The 21,833-nt window shown below is 34.1% G+C and overlaps 1 protein-coding gene across 3 annotated transcripts; it reads left to right on the top strand.

Annotated features, from left to right (window-relative positions):
• The first annotated feature begins 885 nt into the window (after positions 1-885).
• LOC113227546 (papilin-like) lies at positions 886-21,146 on the top strand. 3 transcript variants are annotated; one of them, XM_026460485.1, is made up of 16 exons: positions 886-992; positions 2,948-2,972; positions 4,488-4,545; positions 6,675-6,787; positions 8,326-8,389; positions 8,712-8,824; positions 9,176-9,236; positions 10,053-10,165; positions 11,803-11,866; positions 13,299-13,411; positions 14,098-14,158; positions 15,818-15,930; positions 16,368-16,428; positions 18,489-18,601; positions 19,635-19,695; positions 20,908-21,137. In XM_026460485.1, the coding sequence occupies exons 1-16, from the start codon at positions 954-956 to the stop codon at positions 21,023-21,025; spliced, it is 1,290 nt and encodes a 429-aa protein (XP_026316270.1). In that variant the 5' UTR covers positions 886-953; the 3' UTR covers positions 21,026-21,137. The 3 variants fall into 3 exon arrangements, with proteins under 3 accessions (XP_026316270.1, XP_026316272.1, XP_026316271.1); XM_026460487.1 differs by lacking the exons at positions 13,299-13,411; positions 14,098-14,158 and having other exon boundaries at positions 20,908-21,146; XM_026460486.1 differs by lacking the exons at positions 8,712-8,824; positions 9,176-9,236 and having other exon boundaries at positions 20,908-21,141.
• The last annotated feature ends 687 nt before the right edge of the window (positions 21,147-21,833 follow it).

Genomic DNA, 21,833 nt, shown 5'->3' with positions numbered 1-21,833 from the left:
GGACATGGACATGGGCCTTCTATATGACATTATGCGTGGACGTTTGAATTGCCCAGAATTGCTGGAGAGCGTATCACTACGGGTATCTTTACGTCGCACTAGACATACGACACTTTTTCCAAGTCCCCTTCCACCCCACGAACTACGGCAAGAATGCTATTCTCACGCGTATTCTTCGAAATTATAATAACCAATTTGAACATATTGACCCCTTCGTAGATTCTAAACACACTGCTTCAAAACAAACGTTAAATTAAAACTATCAAACGATTAGTTAGCTGCACTCAAATATCGTTTGGTCATTAGCACAATATACTCAAGGTTCGCAGTCTTACAAAATGGTAGTATGACATTATTAAACACACAATAGTTTTGTTAATATATGTTTAATGTATTATGTGTATGCATTATTGTATTATTAATATGTATTGATATTCATGCACTATTTACCTTATTTTAATGTTCTCTTTCTCTCACTTTCTCGTTTGTTTTTCTTTTATCACAGATAGGATTATATAATTTCATTAAAACTTATTCATTCCCATTTTTGTTTTTCCTTTTAATGTTATACGTCTATTTCTGTAATTATTTTAGTGGATAACTGTAATTGGCCTATCCAAAAATGTAACGGTTACTATTGTATTAAGTATGGCTGTTGTTGTCCCAAATAAAATAAAATAAAATTCTATATTACAAAAGAATATACTGTTCACCATTCAACTAAGAAACTTGCTTTAGATTAACAATGTATACACAGGAATTTACAACGATGTCGTTATACAGTATAAACCAAATATTGTGTCTTAAATTTTACCGTCGAGTGTGTAAACACGGTCTCAAGGAAAAATTGTAAAAACGCAAAATTAAAATGCGATCTTCAGTCGTGTAGAGGGTTCTGTGACGGGCAGTCCCTAAAATAATTAACGTAATTAAAATAATAACATTTAATAACCATGAAGACTTACTTATTTAGCTTCGTCTTATTTGTTTCGGTAAGATATTATTTTTTATTATTTTTTCAATAAAATGTTCTGCCTTGTTTAAGTTAATTGAATATCACGTTGTTTTACTATCATGATATTAAATGATTTTTTGTGCAATTGCTCGACTAGTTTGTTATAACCACTAGATTGTTTTATTTTTTTATGACCTTTTTTTGCCTTAGCACCATCTTTAAAAAAAATCTATTTCTTCACTTCAAGGCACTCTGGTTCCGTCGTTTTTATTATTAAAATGTTCTGACTTGAACATTATAAATAAATAACGGTTTTTTTTCTCTATGATATCAAGTGACGGGACGAATAGACGAACAAGTCGTGCGCCTGGTGGTAAGCGACACGCCAGTCCATAACAGTTGCAGTGCCGCTAGTTTTAACTCATAAGATCTGAGAAGCACTGGGTAGAATGTTTAGGATAATTATAGCCTAATTTGGCTGGTTGGTGCGAATTGAAGACTTTTCACGTTTTTAACTGCCTCTGTGGCGAAACGGTTATCACTTTGGTCTGCCACGCAGAGGTCCTGAGTTCAATTCCCGGACCGGGAGAAATATTTTACTGAATTGCAATGATTGTGCTGAATTTAAGAAATTATAGGCCAGGGTTCCGCCCCTATGTTGTAGATATACCCAAGAGTAGCACGAAGCGTTACGCCTCCACAGTTATGTGGCGAACGGCTATGGAATGGAATTCCTACCTGCAGACTTATTCCCTGAACGTTATGACTTTGGCTTTTTCAAGCCGAGAGTGAACAGGCATTATTTGTATGCATGCTCTATCGTTGACTTCATCTCACTTTCCATTAGGTGAGATGGAGGTCAAATGCGCACTTACATTTTATAAAAAAAACTCCAGTCTCTTGAAAAAGCCTTTCATTTACAATTTCTTTTTGTAACTTAGCCTATTACTTTAGTGGAAATCCTTTGTAGAGGCAATAATGATGATTGTGATTAGATGAAATCCAATTAATAGGATTCCCTAATTTGCCACTCTTAGGGTCGTATTCCAGAACTCTACTCAATGCTTAAGTCAGGACTTGAGTATGATTTAAAGCATTGAAAATCATACTCAAGTCCTTGCCATTAGGGTCGTATTTCCAGTGCTTGAAATCATACTCAAGTCTGCTCAAGTCCTGACTTGAGCATTGAGTAGAGTTCTGGAATACGACCCTTAGTGGTGGCAAATTAAATATTAGCTTTATAATATTAGTTTGAATAATGTTAAGGGTTGCGTAAATTGATGGAACTCAGATGGAGTCCCGGTGATACCTAAATTCATTTCCATTAATTTGCCACACACACAAAAAAATAAAATACACATAAATATTTGTTATTACAAAAAAAAAGAAACCGTCTTCAAACTTTGCTTACATTACATAATATTATGTACATACACACAATGTTCTAAGTCTATGATACACACTGAAGCTAAAAAGTTTGCGGAAAGTGCGTGAAATCAATCCTACTTAGTACAACAACAACCCTACTACTATCATTTCCTACTTAGCCACTCTTAGAGGTGGAATATTTTCTGCAAATTTAAATGGTATCTATATTGAGGTACTTTCTTTCCAGCGAAAGAGAATCATCAAAATTGCTTCACAAAGGCCGACTTCAAAAAAGGAGGAGGTTCACAATTGGACTGTATTTCTTTTTTGTTTGTATATTACGCGATTGCATTTGCGAACCGATTTCGATGATTATTTATTTGTTGGAAAGAGGGTACCTTAGTTGTAGTCTCATTTAAACTTGAAGAAAATGTTCCACCTCTAAAGGTGGTATATTCCGGTTTGTTGGATTTCACCCACTTTCCGTTATCCGAATTCAACAAAACTTGGAAAATAGATGTAATACCACAAACTATTGAAATATTTTTTTTTAAATAAAAAACTTATAATTATTAAGCATACCTACGAATTTATTTAATATCTATAGTTTTTTATTATTTACAGGTTGTCGCAATTTCCTGTAAGAAAAGTAAGTAGTAAATTAATTATGTTTATAAATTTAATCGCTATTGACGTCACAGATAACTTCATTGTTCATAACTTCAACTTAATTGCAAACACCTGACTCACGATTCTCTAGTAATAAATTTCGTAGACTGTCAATGATGTTACATACTGTGTCTATAAATTTTGAACACATTGTATATTGTTTCAATTGTCAAACAGAAACCGAAACAATGAAGTTATTGCAAACCAAATTTCCCGATCGCATAATTTCGCGAAATTGAACCGTTAAATATCCAGCTCGACCATGTGATTTAACACCGCTGGATTATTTTTTATGAGGTTATGTTAAAGACAGAGTCTTTAAGGAGCCAATCGAATCGATTGCAGCCTTAAAACTCAAAATTCGTGAAGTGATTAACGAATTAGACTCACCATTTTGTCAAAAAGTGATTAAAAATGTTGATGAAAGAATCGACATCTGTTACTGTGGTCGTGGTGGACATTTATCAGATATCATTTTTCATTAACAATTGCAAAACCTTACTTTTTTAATATAATAAGAATTGGAATCATTGTCATCTAAATTTATTGTTTTACTTTGATTTATAAAACAAAGTTCTTGTTGAAAAACCCTTTACAATGTTTTTATGAGAACTAATTTCATATTATTATTAACACTGGCGGATTTGCAGTCTTTGCTGCCGTAGGCCTCAGGCCATGTAGGCAGTACCAGCCGCCCCTTTCTCTTTTCAGTTTACGAGGCGCACGCCAGTAAAGCGCCTAGCCGGCATGATTTTTTCCGATATCTTCAACATTTATCGTCATATTTCAGCCAATTTACACAAAACCTAAGTAAATTATACACCTAAACCTTCCTCATGAATCACTCTATTTATTGGTGGAAACCTCATGAAAATCGGTTCAGTAGTTTTCGAGTTTATCGCGATCAGATAGACAGACGATTGATGGGGCCGCAACATCTTCGTCTTTCGCTGAAAGGTCCCTTTTCTGCAGAGACTCGGAGCAAGATGTAGCGGACACAGGCGAACCAACGAATGTCGTACACTTCCTCTTCACGTTGTATTAATATCTGCAACTCGTGAAGTACCATTCCGATGGTACTGGCTCCGGCCAGAGAAATAGCCTCTGGACTCGTGGTGAAACATGGTCTTCTTGTAGGAGCACTAAATCACATCAAGTTCAAATGAAATTGACTAAACTTAGTAGCAGTAGAGCTCCTTGTGAAAGAGTTCGTCCAGGGAAGTACTGCCACCTTACCTGTTTCTGTCGCCAAGCAGTAATGAGACCATTACTGGGTTTGAAAACTAAGGGTGCTGGTGAAATAACAGGCAACATGGAACTTGTCAACTTATGTTTCAGGGTGACGGGCACAGTGGCAGTGCCCCTCTGATCTTTGTATTTTTCTGAGTGGTACTGCAACTGTTATGGAGGCGTGTCGCTTACCACCAGGCGCACAACTTGTTAGTCCGGTCACTTGGTATCATAAGAAAAAGTAAACTTCATTATTTGTTTTTAGGGCCGAAGTTTTGTAAATTGGATTCAGACACTGGGCCTTGTTATGGTGCTTTTACCAGGTTAGTTCTTTTATTTTGTTATATTAATTTGATTCGCTTTAAGTCAGACAATTCAATCAAAAGAGATAACAGTCATGTTTCAAAAAAGTAAATAAATAAAAATATCTGGCACACTGGGCCACGTTATGTACTGGTACTTGGTAAGTTTTTGTATTTAGTAACATTAAGGTTATTTGATTTTAAATTCACAGCCTAAATGTGTATAAAATATATATTTTATTTACCTCGACGTTCCGGACGTATTGCAACATTACGTCCATTGTCTCGAGGGGACTGAAAAGGCGGGTGTCAACATCTTCTTACCGTACGAGTTTTTCTAACTACCCGCACTCACGACGTTGTGTGTTGGTCTAGTGACAACCGTAGCACACCCCGGACGCTCCACACAACAGTCGAAAGTTATTTAACTACTACGACTACATACAGCAAGGCGCAAATATGTGCATGAAGTAGCAGAGTTGCCCATTACTTTCTCATAGTATTACGCGACTAGAACGGCAACATAGCGACAATTCCTAATAACTTCTAATAACTACACATATTCAGTAGGTATTTATATCGATATAATATTATATTTTTCATGAATTCACTAACTAAAATAATATTGAAGAATTTTTTTTCTAATATCAAAAGCACCACAAAGCAAAATGTTATATTTTGGACAGATACTTTTAAATAAGGTAACCAAGGTATTTGAAATTACTTGTCTGAGTTTATCATTACCTAGTTAATTCACTACATAATATGTATCGGCAATACAAATTGAAAACTCGAGAACTTTGTCTACTAGTTCACGAAAATCTCTCATTATATTGATATAATCTTTATTATACATTTTTTTTTGCACTGAATAAATGAAGAAAACAATAACTCAATGAGTATCAGGCATTAGTTTTTTTTTAGTTACTTCGTTTCATCTTTCGGAAAATGATGATTAACAGCCGTACACAGCAGAATTCACGACCATTATAAATAGTAACGTACAATGATGTAATATATTAGCATACAAGTTTCGTAATGAATAAATGAAAACTATGTTCAAATATCAAGCCCTTTTGGCGCGGAAACGGCTCGCCGACAGCCTCGTTGCCGTTCCGTCGATGTGACCGTTAATGTGAGGGGTGTGGTGCGGTATCTAAAGGTAGAGGAGAGTGTCCATTCTCGTAACTTTTTTGTTCACTGACCATAGTGCACGGACATTGTAATACGTCCGAAACGTCGTGGTAATTAAAATATGTTTTTATACAAGATTAAGTTCCGTATTTAAATCAAATAATGTGTGAAAGTCGTGACAATTTGAATCGGTGTAATATTAAGTTTATTTACGTTACTATCGGCAATTCAACCTAATGCACAAAAAGAAATATCAAAAAATATAGTGCCAAAAACTGGTAACAGTTCGAACTGTAAAGTCAGAAAGGATTCTATTGATTTACATAATTGACGTTAAAAGTACGAGGTTTTGCCACTTGCACGTGAATTCTATTAGCAGATTTTGAAAAACTCGAGCCCTAAGGCCCGAAGTCAATGGAGTAAAGCACATAAGTCAAAATCCAACATCATTCATTTCAATTTTTGTTTAATATTATTTTTTTAAATTAATACGTCCTACGACTAAAGTACATAAGTCAAATTCATTTATTACTTCATTAATTTGTAACTTCAATTCTAGTGGATTTTTTAAATATATCTCTTCCCATTTTCCGACATTATAGACGACACAAAAAATATAATTATATATTAAAAATTGAGCACGTTTTTGACTTATCGTCGCCTTACTTTCTCAATCTCGTATATTATAAACACTGATTATCGGAGACGGCAAAACTTTCTATTTATTTTAAATTTCTTATCAAGAGTGTTCATTTGAATGCATTACTTTAAGAATAAGTAAAGGCCAGTGTGTGAATAGGAAGGACTTGTGAAATCAGCCTGCAAAATTTGTATATACAATCCATTTTTGCATTTCAGTAACTCTGTGCTTTATGATACGAGTTTGAATAGTTATTACGAGTAGGGATGCCGCTTACGTTATCACAAGCATCCGCAGCCGCGGTACATCCGCATATTTTTTTAAAACTATATTTATAAAATGTCCTAAAAGGTTTGTTTTTCGTTGGATATTTCAGATATTACTGGGACGAAAAGACGAAAGATTGTCTAAAATTCAGTTACGGAGGATGCGGTGGAAACAAAAACAATTTTGAAACCGAAGACGCATGCCGATCCACGTGCGGCCCTTGTTAGTTTATGGCCAATACTTAATAATATTAATTACTAACAATAATTTCAGTAGCAGCAGAGCTTCTTGTGAAAGAGTTTGTCCAGGGAAGTGCTGCCACCTTACCTGTTACTGCCACAAGCAGTAATTAGAGCTGGTGAAATAACAGGCAGATGTTGTCTACTTACGTCACAGGGTGATGGGCGCAGTGGCAATGCTCCTCATACTAAGAATACTTACTGCGAGTAGCCCAAACTAAACTTTCATCTCATATTTCACCTCCATTACGATATATTTTTGTGACAAAAAGAAGCCTATCACCTTTTCTATACGTGACACCATTCCATTGCCAATGACTCCATTCCACCTGCCGTAACATGGAAAATGGAATCCAAACGTGAAGGAGCCTAGTGCACTGTTGATACAATCACTACCCTAACCACCTCCACCCTGCATGCCTACAAGATGCATCTTCACGCCTCGTTTGAAGGACCCCATGTCGTAAGACGGAGGGAATACGTGCCCTGGAAGGTAGTGCCATTTATCAAATGTGCGACAGAGGAAGGTCAACCTAACCAAACCTTTTATACTGTACTGTAATATTGTTAGTTGTAAAGCGGTGACTACGGAGTCTAGCACGCGTGCTTTGGAGCAGGAAAGGGAAGGACGGGATAAGGTGGAACAGTTCTTCGGAGCACTCGCCATTACATCCGATAAAAGGCGCTAAGTGACGTAACGTCTCTACGCAGTTGTAGAGGTTGAAGGTGTGATGAGACCTTTTCATCGCCAATAATTCGTGGGGCGCGACGTTGCAAACTGTCCAAGGTATCGAGACGGTACTTGGTGGAGCCATCCCAGAGGTGCGAACAATACTCGACGCAAGACCTAACCTGTGTTTTGTACAACATACATAGTTGGTCAGGCGTGAAGAAACAACGCACCTTGTTCAGGACATCGAGTTTTCAAAAGAAAACAGATAGTGTAGTAGCATTTACAATATTAGTTTGAATTACAACACCACTACCAAAAGCAATGGACAGAGCGACTAAGCCGAACATACGATTAAAACATACTTTAAGGGATAACAGGAGTTTTAATGTCCTCGGAATATGCTGGGCATAATTTGTAGTTTAACTTACTTATTACAAATAATTTCGATTTGTAAAAATGGGAGCATTAGGCGAGATAGACTAATTTTCTTTTGATTTCGCCAGACTCAATTCTCTAGTTGACCACTCAATGACTTCCATAATTAGATTAGATATACAAAAACAAACTATTAAATAGGATAACATAACTTTTTACAAAAAAACTGACTTCGAAAATTCGTGGAATTAGGTACATCTATTTGCCAAGTCTTATTAAAATCGGTTACCGGAAAGTACGCGAAAAGGGATTCATCCTATAGTTTGCCAAAACTAGAAGATATTATTTTACTAAAGTTGTTGTTATCATTATTACGGTAATAAATTAAGTACGATTATATTTTTTGTTTCGCATATTGATCACAATTGCACAAGTAAACTTTTTATATTTCATATTTTTTTATTTATTTTCAGCTAGTACTACAGATGTTTGTAGTTTGCCTGCGGTAACAGGGCCATGTCGTGCTGCTATTCCCAGGTTAGTTTGCCTTATTTGCGTATATTAAGTTCATGTTAAACTTCATGGACCCCTTTTCATTTAAGATGCTATGTTATTTAGAAAAAGACAATCCTTATGATTGAGGCTTTCGATCAGTGTAGTAAAATTACAGGTTTTTTTTTCATATTTGGCGGGTTCGATTTCCGAATCACACAGGCGATTAGTTAAATAATGTATTGCTTTGAAACGATGTTCTTCATTTCTTCTAGACTGTGGCTAGTAAATGCCATTGAAGTTGTTTAATTATTATAGAAAGTTAGAAATTTATTCTAATAGGCTTATTTTCATTTCCCCTTTTCAGATACTATTGGGATAAACAGGCGAAAGATTGTCTGAAATTCTCTTACGGAGGATGTGACGGTAACGGAAACAATTTTGAAACTGAAGACGCATGCCGTGCCAAGTGCGGCCCCGGTTAGTTCATATTCATATTATAGCACCGGTTTCGTTATAATTCGGTTTTCGATGTAATGAAAATTCGAACAAGCGTTATTTCCGAAAAAAAACATTTGTGATAGGTTACCCATTTGGTATATTTTCGTAGTTGGAGTGGTTTATATATATAAATAAATACTGGCGAATTTGAAAAAATATGTAAAGTCAGATTAGTTGGACAAAATTTTAGAAAAGGGCGAGACAGACCGACTTCAACAGCCAACCTCTCAATTGTTCTCAAATATTTGCGACTGGGTGACCACCGTTCTTTCGTTGCACCCAAATTATGTTTCAGAATTGCTCAAGTAACATTTTTGTATTTATTTTCAGCTACTACAGATGTTTGTAGTTTGCCTGCGGTAACAGGGCCATGTCGTGCTGCTATACCCAGGTCAGTTTATTTTATTTACATATATTTAATACAATCCCTATTCCTGGAGAATTCAACGAATCTAGCAAATATGTAATTTTTTTTCTTTGAAAATAATCTAACCAAGAAACTGTTGTGGACTGAAACTGTTCAACAATATCATCATCATTATCATCTTATTTAAGAGGTACACTCGCAAATACAATAACAATATCAATGATAAAAAAAATTATCAGTGGCTTTTCAAATATTGAGCACCTAATTGAAGTGTCCGTTGTAATTGTTATTATGTGACGACCTCTATGGCCTGACAGCACTAATAGCTTGCATTGTAGGAGCCGGATGAGGAAAACCCGGTTAGGTAGGAATATTTAGTTAAGTAACTTTTCTAAATTGGTTCTGGTTTGGGCGTTCTGGGAAGTTCATCTCTCTACTCCACATAGTACAGAGAATTGCTTCATTTAAGACAAGGTAACTGGTATAGTTTCGTAGCACATTGCCATTATTATTTACCAGTAGTTATTACGTTAAGTAGTGTCCTGTTTATTTTATACGTTGTAATTTAAAAAGTGGTTTTGAGCTTCTGTATTTTTTAAATTATATATTTTAATTCTAGGTATGCTGACAAATGTCGACCTAAATATTTGTTTCCAGATTATGGCTACTTATTATTATCGACATTGATTAGTTAATATCCAATATATGCATAGAATAAATTTAAAAAAATAAGAAATTGAATAAGAGATATGTACATTCGACATTGATTATCTTGCTATCCAACGCTAACAATAATTTTAAAAATATTCTAATAGGTTTATTTTCATCTACCCTCTTCAGATACTACTGGGACAAAAAAGCAAAAGATTGCTTGAAATTCACTTACGGAGGATGCGACGGCAACGAAAACAATTTTGAAACCGAAGACGCGTGCCGCGCAAAGTGCGGTCCCGGTTAGTGCATATTCAGTCTAATACATATTGTTACGCTATACACTGCTGTCAGAAGTACTAAATGAGAATAGAACCTGAACATGGCAATTATTTCGATTACACTACTCTGTAACTTTTGTAACCTTAATTTCGAGGTGTAATATAATCAAGATTTTTAAAACATTCTGTGAATATCTCTTACATTTGGCATATTTTCATAGTCGGAGTGGTTTATTAAAAAAAACACTGCTGTATTTGAATAAATGCGTGAAATCAGATAAATCGGAAAAAAATTTGAAAAAGTTTTAGCTGGCAAAGCGCGAGATAGACCGACTTCAACAGTACAGCCTTTCAATTTGTTCTCAATTATTTGCGACTGGGCGACCACCGTTCTTTTGTTACACCCATATTATGTTTCAGAATTGTTCAAATAACATTTTTTATTTATTTTCACTACAGACTACTACAGACGTTTGTAGTTTGCCTCCGGTAGTAGGACTATGTCGTGCTACTTTTCCCAGGTTACTTTGTTTTATGTTTTTACTTTAGCAAATGTACTGTAATGTAAATGTGTTCTTTATTATGTGTAAAAATTTTACGAACGTCACGGACACAAAGGCAAATGATTGCCTGAAATTCACTTACCGAGGATGCGACGGCAACGAAAACAATTTTGAAACCGAAGACTCATGCCGTGCAAAATGCAGCCCTTGTTAGTAAAACCAACATATAAATTCAGTCTAACGTCTCACAAATAACACCACTACCAAAGTATTGTATTATAGTGATGAACACAGAAACTAGATAACGCATTAATTCTGTGTGATTTACAGAGAGTTTCTCTAAGGTAGTGTTGCCACTTTACCTATTTCTGTCGCCAAGCAGTAATGTGAGCATTACTGCGTTTTGGCTTTGACGGTGAAGGTGAGGATTTTTCAACTTATGTCTGAAGGTGACAGGCACAATGGCAGTGTCCCTCAGATTTTTGAGATTTAAAGCTCGGAGTGACATTACAACTGCTGTGGATGTGACACTTACCACCATTGGCACGACCTGTTTGTCCCACCACTTTACCTTAACCCATAGGAGATACAGGGAAACTGTCCCAGGAAGCATTAGGTCTTTTTTGACATAGTAAATTTTTTGGTTTTTCATGATTACAAATGAATAATATTGACATTTCTTTGAAATGCTGATTGGCTTTGGTTTTTTGTAAGAATAATTTAATGATATTGGAAGAAAACAGGACAGTAGAAGTTGGTCAAATTGAGTAATGTGTTTAGAATAGTGTAGTATTTTTGAACTGGAACTTTGGAAATAACCCAAATTAAGATTGTTTATAACTATGAATATTTTTTTATTTGTTTTTTCCATAGCCGGAGGAGTTTTTACAAATACGCTAGATTTGGACAAGTGGGTAAAATTAACTTAACTGATAGGCGAGGTAGACCATGTTCCTCTCGTTTTCGTTCACCGCAAATCTTGACTATGTCGTACATTAATTTCCGTAGAAGTGAGAGTATGTCATTAATTAGTATGTATACCAAAGCTATTTATAAGTAAGTTAAAACATTCCATTTTGCTATAGTTATTTGTTATTTTTAGTATTACATTTAGACTATTTTGCAGAATTGTATAAGTTTTTTATTTCTTTTCAGCACCGATCATCGATATTTGTAGTTTACCCGCAGAAACAGGGCCATGTCGTGCTGCTATGCCCAGGTTAATTTGTTTTATTTGTTTTTAATTGAAAAGAATCACACCAAGAATCTAATAGCTTATCACATTGACTTACAATTATATGGACGTCGGGGTCCGCGCTAAAAAGTGTCCGAACTTGTAAGGCGTTAAAATCGTATACAGAGCGTCAAACGCCGCTTTAGTTTTCATTTGTTCGACTGACAGTGCGATACTGCGATGACATTACAATTTAAATTCAACGTTTTAGCTTTTTCATATTCCTTTACATGTCACTACGCTTAAATAGGTTGACTTGGGACATTTTTTTCGTGGTTTTTGTTTTAGACCCGTCGTCCATTTATTTGTAAGTCCATGGCTTATCAGTAGATTTTTAAAAATCGATCAACTAGTCAGACATTTGTCATTTATGACACTAATATCACTATGTAATTTATCACTTTTACAATTGGATGATCTGAAATTGCTTCTTTATAGCACTTTGTATTTTATACTCTTTATAAACCTGTACTATACCTCGTTTCTTTAGCATTGGACAGACGGCAATTTTGCGTCTTTTATAAGGCATTCTTTCATTAATAATTTCGTAAGCAAAGTAATATAAGAAATACTTACCGTGAAATAAACTTCTCAACCATATTCACTACATTTTGTAATTATTACCCACGTTGCTTTTACTCGTAGGATTCACTAAAGATTCGCGTAGGATTCAGAAAAGAAAACTTTTATCTTTTCATACTATTCTTCTTATCTTTATTGTATAATCTATTTTAAAAACTTGCACCATAAAAAAACTTAAAGTAACAGAGGTTACGAACATTAGACGATACTTTCTATAAAATAATTACACAATTATTATCGTGTCATTTATAAATGACATTTGTCATTAATTCTCACGATGTTTTCGTATACTGTCGTTGGTTGCTTGAAGAAAGAGGTTTATGATCACTGCTACTTTGTCTACGTTATAACTTCAGGAACACCAGATTACTTAATAGTTACCAGACGAACGAACAACTATACGTAGAATTTAAACTTACCATATATACAGTTCAGGCTGTTTTAATTTTCCACTTGTAGTTGCATTTTCTATTGGATATCAACATTTTTCCACTTACAAATATTTTAAGGTTTGATGCTATTCAAATATAGGCAGACGTGTGAATTGTAACTGTCTAAAATAAAAATTCATTATTTTTCCAAGGATACTGATTGAAAGAAAGAAAGACGTGGGTTCGTTAGCGTCTCAAATATTTAATGAACAAGAATTAAGAAAAGTAGTAACGTATGAGATTATTCTCATTCTCATTTGTTCGTTGATTATCATTGTTTAGTTTATTATCTAAACAATATATTTTTTAAATTCTTATAGGTAGGCATATCATAGTAGTAAAAACATCTCGACATGCAATAAGCTTCAAAATTCTAATAGGTTTGTTTTCTTTACGATTTTCAGATACTATTGGGACACACAGGCTAAAGATTGTCTGAAATTCACTTACGGAGGATGCCGCGGTAACGAAAACAATTTTGAAACTGAAGACGCATGTCGTGCAAAATGCAGCCCTCGTTAGTTCTTTCTGACTATATTATTACACTATAATACTTCTTCCAAAAATAATGAATAGTTTCTGGTTACAGCAATTAGTTAACCCACCACTTTTTGGAATTATATTTCGAGTTTTAGTACTATTTCACCCTATATACTCCTTAAAATATTGAGAAAGTTTAATAATCTTTACGCTGGGGTGGTTATTTATATAGGTGTGGTTATAAGTTCTAAGCATATATTATCTGGTGATCGTACTAATGGTAAAAACCAATTTTACTTATATTAAAAGCGGTTTTAAAATAGACGCTTATAGGAGTGGTGCCATATATACACAACTCGATTTATGTGAATAACACAAATTAAGATTTTTATCATTCTATGAATATTTTTGAAGTTTGGTTTATTTCCGAAGCTTGAGAGGTTTATACAAACACTTTAGATTTAGATTAAAAAAACATGGGTAAAATTTGTTTAACTGGAAGACGAGATGGCACAATTTCTTTAAGTCTTTCGCCGCAAGTCTTGAGTTCATCATACATTAATTTCCGTAGTTAAAAGTGGGAGTTTTAATTCAAAAATATTATTTTTCTTCAGTTGTTAGTTGTTATTAGAACGATAACTAGTAGACGTATAGTTGGTTGTTTCTATTACATTTATATTATTTATCAAAATTGTACAAGTACAGTTTTTTATTTATTTTCAGCTGACACTGATATTTGTAGTTTGCCCGCGGAAACAGGGCCATGTCGTGCTGCTATACCCAGGTTAGTTTGTTTTCATCATCGTCATCATTATCAACCCATTTACACGTCCCATAGCTGGGCACCCTTATATTGGTTCGCACCCTTGGTGTCGTGAGCATCTGCAAAATGACAACTTTTCAAGAGAGGCTTGAAATTTTGAAGAACGAAATTAGTCGATAACATTTAATGCTTAAATAAGAGAATTATAAAATTTCTGGCCAAAATAGTGTATTAACTCGAAAAGTGCATTTTCTCAGAATCGACGAAAAACAAATTACCCGCTTCCCGTGAAAAATCTGTTTAAATTTATGTATAGGTTATTTCCTACTTGCCTTGCCTTACATATACATATTTAAAAATAAATATGTATATTTATATATAATTTAATATATTCGAATAAGGACAGAAACATATCACATAAAGCGTGTGTCTTTTTGAGTTAAGTAGATATATTTTATTTGTTTTTTACAATATTCTAACGACGTATCGAGTTCTTAGGTTTTCGCGATTGTTACACATAGGCAATGAAACTATTATTCCGGGTTTAAATTTAAAATGTAAAAAATTGAATGTAGCGTAAATTGGAATGTTTTCTTTGTAAAATTAAAAATAAGGTATTTAATTAATAACTATTGTAACTATAGTGAAAAAATAGGGTGGTTTGCATCAATATTAGACATAACTGGTTGAAGACTGTACCACCTCAGTCAACCGTGACCATGGGACCTGTAAAGGGCCCGAAACGTCGGTTTGTTTGAAAAAAACAAATATACGCGATTTAAATCCGGAAAAATAGTTTCATTTCCTATAATAAACCTATTCTAACGACGGCGTGTAGAGAATCAAATTTTTATAGTTCAACAATGGTATAATCTTGAATTTCACATATTTTGAGTTATAACACTATTGTAATAGCAGTGCGATACATTTCGTGTAGTTCGGATTATTTTTATGACTTTCATGTCATGAAAGCAAGTTTGGTGTGTGATCACGTGTGCCTTTATTATAGCAAGGCTTTACAGTGAATTTTCAAAAATTGAGCACTTACCATGGGTGACAGTTGTCATTTGTTATACTAATATCACTATTGTAGTTTGTCATTTTTAGAACTGAATGACCAGAATTTGCTTTTGCATAGCACGGTATATTTTATGTCATACTCGTATGTATAATGGACCGTTTTAAGTTCACTAAGTAACACAACACCAAAGTAACGCACAACCATACATTTAATATCGCATAAAGCACAGCTCAAGCCTAGCAACCTTATTTTTCTTTTGGTTGACCGCGCACATATTGATTTGAGTATAAAAATTGTTTTAGTCGCGAATATTTTTCAGTATGACGGTTATTCAAAGACTTCGGTAAACATGTGAATTGTAATAAGTTAAAACAATCATTATTTTGCCTTGGATTCTAATTACTCTATAGAATTTCTATGTCCTATTGTTTTGAAATAATAACAAGAGCTTGGATCATTTGGTTGAGAATTAGCAGTTTTTGAACTCCCGTAATTTTTTTCATTGCATACTTTAATGGGATACATAATAATATCATTGACGTCCGTTTCTCAGCGTCTCAAATATAAGAAAGAAAATTTATAAATAAATAAATTACTTTTTTATCTAAACAATATTTTTAAAAACGTTCTAATAGGTTTATTTACTTTACTCTTTTCAGATACTATTGGGACACACAGGCAAAAGATTGTCTAAAATTCACTTACGGTGGATGCGATGGCAACAAAAATAATTTTGAAACCGAAGATTCATGCCGTGCACAGTGCAACCCTTGTTAGTTTATGTTTAGTCTTATACATTACTTATTACATTATTACACCACACCAAAAAGTAGGTACTACGATAATTAGACGGCGCAATTATGCAATATTTTTGAATCATACTTTTAGGTATAACATTAATTTTTAACATCATTAAATATTTACATTTTACTATTACATAAAACTTAGCTTTGGTAAATATTGGTGAAATTATATTAACTGGCGGGCAAGGTATACTATTTTCGTTCTAGAGTTTGCCAGAAAGTAATTTCTGTACTTAGAATGTAGGTATTAATAAATCGTTACTATTAAAAAATACTAATGTACTATTTATCTATAGTTATTTGTTATCAGACGTATTATGACGAAGTGAACTACGTTCAAACTTCATGTTATCGCCAAGCCAAATTATTGTTTAAAATTTCACAAATATTTTTTAATTCTTTTCAGCTAATACAGACGTTTGTAGTTTGCCTGCGGTAATAGGGCCATGTAAAGCTGCTATTCCCAGGTAAATTTGATGTATTTGCTTACATTTAGTTGCATCCCCTTATCATAGAGGTTAGTACGTACGAATGAAGCCAAAATGACATTTATTTTATGCAATTTTTTGCGACACAAAACTATTTGACACATTTCAAATGTCATGCCTTTTCAACAAAGTGAATAATAATAATTTATCACTGACTTTACACTGACAGTTATTACTTGGTAGGGTCACATCACTTTCAGAATTGGATGACCTGAAATTGCTTTTTTATTAAGCATTGTATTTTATGCCCTTTATAGGTTTCGCTTTAGTTTTGAAGGGTGAGGGTGCTGATGAAATTACAGGCGCAAGGGACTTTTCAAGTTAAGAATGAGGGTGACGGGCACTGTGGCAGTGCCTCTCAGATCTTTGCAATTTTAAGGTCTGAGCGGTACTGCAGCTTTTATAGACTGGCGTGTCATACCAGGCATCCATTTGTTCGTCTCCTCATATGGTATTATAAAATAAGAAAGTCCTTTATAGGTACCTTATACTAGTGTCCACTTGCTTTAATATATTGTGTTAGTTATATTGGTCTAAGACTACGTCTTATGTCCACATAATGTAAATATAATTTTAGTAACAACATCATACATGCAAACGGTTATACATTAAATATATGCTCAGTAAGTCCCACAGTTTATGCCTTAAAATCGTTTTATCCTCTCTTGTAATTGACCGTAACTTAATATCGTCGATCAAAAGGTACATTTTAGTAAGTGTATATCGAGTTTTTAGGTTTTCGCGATTGTTACACATAGGAAATGAAACTATTTTTCAGGACTTAAATCGCGTATAATTGTTTTTTCAAACAAAGCGACGTTTCGGCCCTTTACAGCTCACATGGTCACAGTTGACTGAGGTGGTACAGTCTTCAACCAGTTATGTCTAATATTGATGCAAACCACCCCATTTTTTCACTATAGTGACAATAGTTATTAATTAAATACCTTACTTTTAATTTTAATTAATAATAAATTGAACTTAATAAAAATTCATTCAATAAAATAATTTGTAAACTTAACGTAGCGTAAATGGGAATGTTTTCTTTGTAAAATTAAAAATGAGGTATTTAATTAATAACTATTGTAACTATAGTGAAAAAATAGGGTGGTTTGCATCAATATTAGACATAACTGGTTGAAGACTGTACCAGCTCAGTCAACCGTGACCATGGGACCTGTACAGGGCCCAAAACGTCGGTTTGTTTGAAAAAACAAATATACGCGATTTAAATCCGGAAAAATAGTGTCATTTCCTATTTAGTAGGTGTAACTTTGATCTAAAAACAGTAAAACGCATTTACGGAAAAACCGTTCAGTATAAAATACTTAAAACATGGTTACACAAAGTTTTAATACTACAAGTTCTTTAATGATTTTGCATAGTAAAAATACTAAATCTTCATTATTTCATTAGTAAATTTGTCTTTGAACTGAATTTTACCTTTTAACCGATTGTATTATGTTTTCTTTGAAAATTGCTTTTAGTCGCGTATATTTCTAAAGTTGATGTTTATTGCTATGTCATAAGTGATAAAAATATAAATTCATTCCCAGGATAATGATTTTTCAATAGTATGCGTCGCATTATTTGCTTACTTTGATGTCTCACGTCAGCAATAACTTTAAAAATAATGTAGTAGGTTGATTTTCATTTCTCCTAATTGATATTCAATTGTTTCTATGTGAAATTACTCTACTAGTTTCATTGACTTACAATTATATGGACGTCGGGTCCGCGCTAAAAAGTGTCCGCACTTGTAAGGCGCTAAAATCGTATACAGAGCGCGACACTCCGCTTTAGTCTTCATTTGTTCCACTGACAGCGCGATACTGCGATGACATTACGATTTAAATTTCGAATAGGTTGACTTAGGACATTTTTTTCGTGGTTTTTGTATTAGACCCGTCGTCCATTTATTTGTAAGTCAATGACTAGTTTGTTATAATTATTAATACAAAGATCGAACACTCAGAAAAAATTCCTTCGATCCGTCCAGATTCGAACTGACTTCTTCGTCTTTTATTTTTCCTTTTCAGATACTACTGGGACACAAAAGCGAAAGATTGCCTAAAATTCACTTACGGAGGATGCAACGGCAATGAAAACAATTTTGAAACCGAAGACTCATGCCGTGCAAAGTGCAGCCCTTGTTAGTAAAAACAAAATATAAATTCAGTGTAGTCAGTAACATCGTATAAATAAACCTTTGCCAAAGTATCGTATTACAAAGACGAAAACAGCATTTCGATAACTCATTAATGCTGTGTGATTTTCAAACTGTGACACTATGGGGTATATTATTTAGTAGGAGTAGAGCTACTTGTCAAAGAGTTCGTCTGGGGAAGTACTGCCTCCTTACCTATTTCTGCCGCCAAACAATAATAAAGCTAAGGGTACTGGTAAAATTACTGGCATATGGGACTTTTCAACTTGTTTATGTGTGACTATAACAGGTTTTTGCGATTTAAAGCAGCTGTGGACGTGACACTTACCATCATTCCCACGACTTGTTTCTCCCGGCACTTGGTTCGCCCGAACCCATAGGAGACTGTATTAGGAACCATTAGATATTTTTTGATATAGTCGATTTATTGGTCATACTTGATTTACCCATAAACATGAATAATATTGACCATTTTTTAAAATGCTAATTGACTTGGTTTTTTGTCAGAATTATTCATTATATTGAAAGGAAACAAGTAGAAGTTGTTTTTTTTTATAAAATATAAGTGCGCATTTGACCTCCATCTCACCTGATGGAAAGTGACAATGAGGTCGAGAATGTAGTAAATAATGCCTATTCACTCTCGCCTTGAAAAGGTCTAAGTTACAGCGTTCGGGGAACAAGTCTGCAGGCAGGGAATTCCACTCCCTAACCGCTCGCAATTACAAATTAATGTGGAATCCGGGGAATTGAGTAAAATGTTTAGAATAGTATAGTATTGTGGAGCTGGAATTTTCGAACCGCATCTCTTGAATTTGTCATAAATTAATTTCCGTTCTTAGAATTAGAAGTGAGAGTATATCTTTAGTATGGGGACCAAAGCTATTAATTAATAAGTGAATTAAAAAAATATATTTTTCTACCGTTATTTGTTAGTTTTAGTAGGAAAACTACATGAAGTACGGTTTGACTTTTTTTTTGTATCATTTTTCAGAATTGTATAAGTCTTTTTTTTCAGCGTACACTGACATTTGCAGTTTGCCCGCAGAAACAGGGCCATGTCGTGCTGCTTTTCCCAGGCTAGTTTGTTTTATTTGTTTTTATTTAAAAATAATCCCACCGAAAAACTAACAGCTTGCCATTGGATTTTCAAAAACCATGTACCTAGTCTGAGTAACAGTTGTCATTTATTACACTAATATCACTATGTAATTTATCACTTTTAGAATTGAATGACTAGAAACTGCTTCTTTATAGCACGTTGTATTTTATGCTCTATATAAACCTTTTGCTTTACTTCGTTTTTTGTAGCATTAAACAGAAGGCAAATTTAGGCAAATTTATTTAAAGGCGCCTTTTAAAAGACGCAATTTCGTAAACAAAAAATATATAAATACCGTAAAACAAAATTCTCAACCATATTCACTACGGTTTGTAATTATTATATATATTTCACTAAAGATTAAAAGAAAACTTTTGTTCTATCTTTGTATATGCATATAGAGTCTGAACTTTTACAATAACAATAATAACATATTTTTAGAGACCCCCCCATGCTAGCGTACTGCGTCTTCCGAGCATCAGCGTCTTGCCTTACCGCGACGCAACCGTCATCGTCAGCGCGGCGTATATTCTCCGTTAATAATAATACTAGTACCGTTGCGTCGTCGCCGATGCGCGGGCGTCTCGTGTCAACGCTGCACAACACGCGTTGCGTTGGCAAGACACTGACGTTCGAAAGGCGCCAGTGGCAGTGTGGGGGGTCTCTTACATTTACTGTAATTGGTTGCCCGAAGAAGGGGGTTTATGATCACTGTTTCTTTCTTAACGTTATAACTTCTGTAACATACACAGAACAGAACAAATTGAATATAAAGTCAGTGTTGTACAGTTCAGGCGGTTTTTCTATTCACTTTTAAGTGATCGCACATACATATATCGTATTTGGCATTAGTCAGGAATATTTTTAAGTTTGATGCTTATCAAATATAGGTAGGCGTGTAAATTGTGACTATTTAAAATAAAAAATCATTATTTTTCCAAGGATACTGATTGCAAGAAAGAAAGACGTAAGTTAGTTAGTGTTTCAAATATATATTACAATCAAAATGGATTAAGAAAAGTAATGACATAATAAATATAATGAGAATAAGTTAATTAACAGTGTTTAGTCTAGTATCCAAACATTTTTTTTTAAATTCTAATAGGTAGGCCTATCATAAGTAGTAAAACATCTCGATATTCAATAAGATTCAAAATTCTAATAGGTTTGTTTTCTTTACACCTTTCAGATACTATTGGGATACACAGGCTAAAGATTGTCTGAAATTCACTTACGGAGGATGCCGCGGCAACGAAAACAATTTTGAAACTGAAGACGCCTGTCGTGCAAAATGCAGCCCTTCTTAGTTCCTTCTGACTACATTATTACACTATAATACTTCTTTTAAAAATAATAAATGGTTTCTGGAGACACGCGACTAGATAACGCAACCATATAAAATTTGGGAACTGTACTTCGAGTTTTAATACTATTTTACCCTATGTACCTACTCCTTAAATGAGAAAGAGAAAGTTGAGAAAGTGTGATTTCTTCGCTGGGGTTGTTATGTAAAATGTGGTTATAAGTTCTACGCATATTGTACTAGATGGTGATCGTACTAATGGTAAAAACAGTTTTATCTACACACATATCATAAACCTTCTCAGACGTGTTCAAAAACAACAATAAAGATCAACATAAAGACAAATTGTGTCGTTAGAACAAATTTCTTATCTCTGAAAATGTTGTTATTGCTTAGCATTAAATTCGATTTTATTATTAAATTCAAATTTCGAACATCTCTGAAAAACAAAACAATTTGATTCGACCTCAATTCCAATTCCATCCTCTAAGATTCCAATATCAGTCGAGATGAAGTTTTATTCGAAATGAATGTCAATAGCAAACAATTTTGACTCTAGTTTGTCCATGGATTAAATAAAAACTACAGTTGTGTGACACGCGTGAGGAAAGCTTTTATTTGCCGCCATTTCGCCACTCGTAACATACAGTTCCTGAACACATCACAGAGAGCTTATAATATGTGTATAGATAAGCAGTGTATGTAACTGTACATAATTAGAACATAAACCAACACTCTTAATGCCTTTCCGTGTGTAACATTCACATAAACTGCTATTAGTTATAATAAGAGCGCCTATAAATTAGAGGCTT

Source organism: Hyposmocoma kahamanoa, unplaced genomic scaffold (assembly GCF_003589595.1).
Source record: "Hyposmocoma kahamanoa isolate Upper Pololo Valley unplaced genomic scaffold, ASM358959v1 211, whole genome shotgun sequence".
Lineage (NCBI taxonomy): Eukaryota > Metazoa > Arthropoda > Insecta > Lepidoptera > Cosmopterigidae > Hyposmocoma > Hyposmocoma kahamanoa.
Note: the sequence above shows the minus strand (reverse complement) of the source record. Positions and strands in the feature narration are given on the sequence as shown.

Coding starts and splice junctions, on each gene's coding strand:
- LOC113227546 (XM_026460485.1), top strand. CDS start 954: ATGAAGACTTACTTATTTAGCTTCGTCTTATTTGTTTCG. Junction 14,159..15,817: donor TGTCGTGCTGCTATACCCAG/GTTAGTTTGTTT, acceptor TACTCTTTTCAG/ATACTATTGGGACACACAGG. Junction 15,931..16,367: donor CCGTGCACAGTGCAACCCTT/GTTAGTTTATGT, acceptor AATTCTTTTCAG/CTAATACAGACGTTTGTAGT.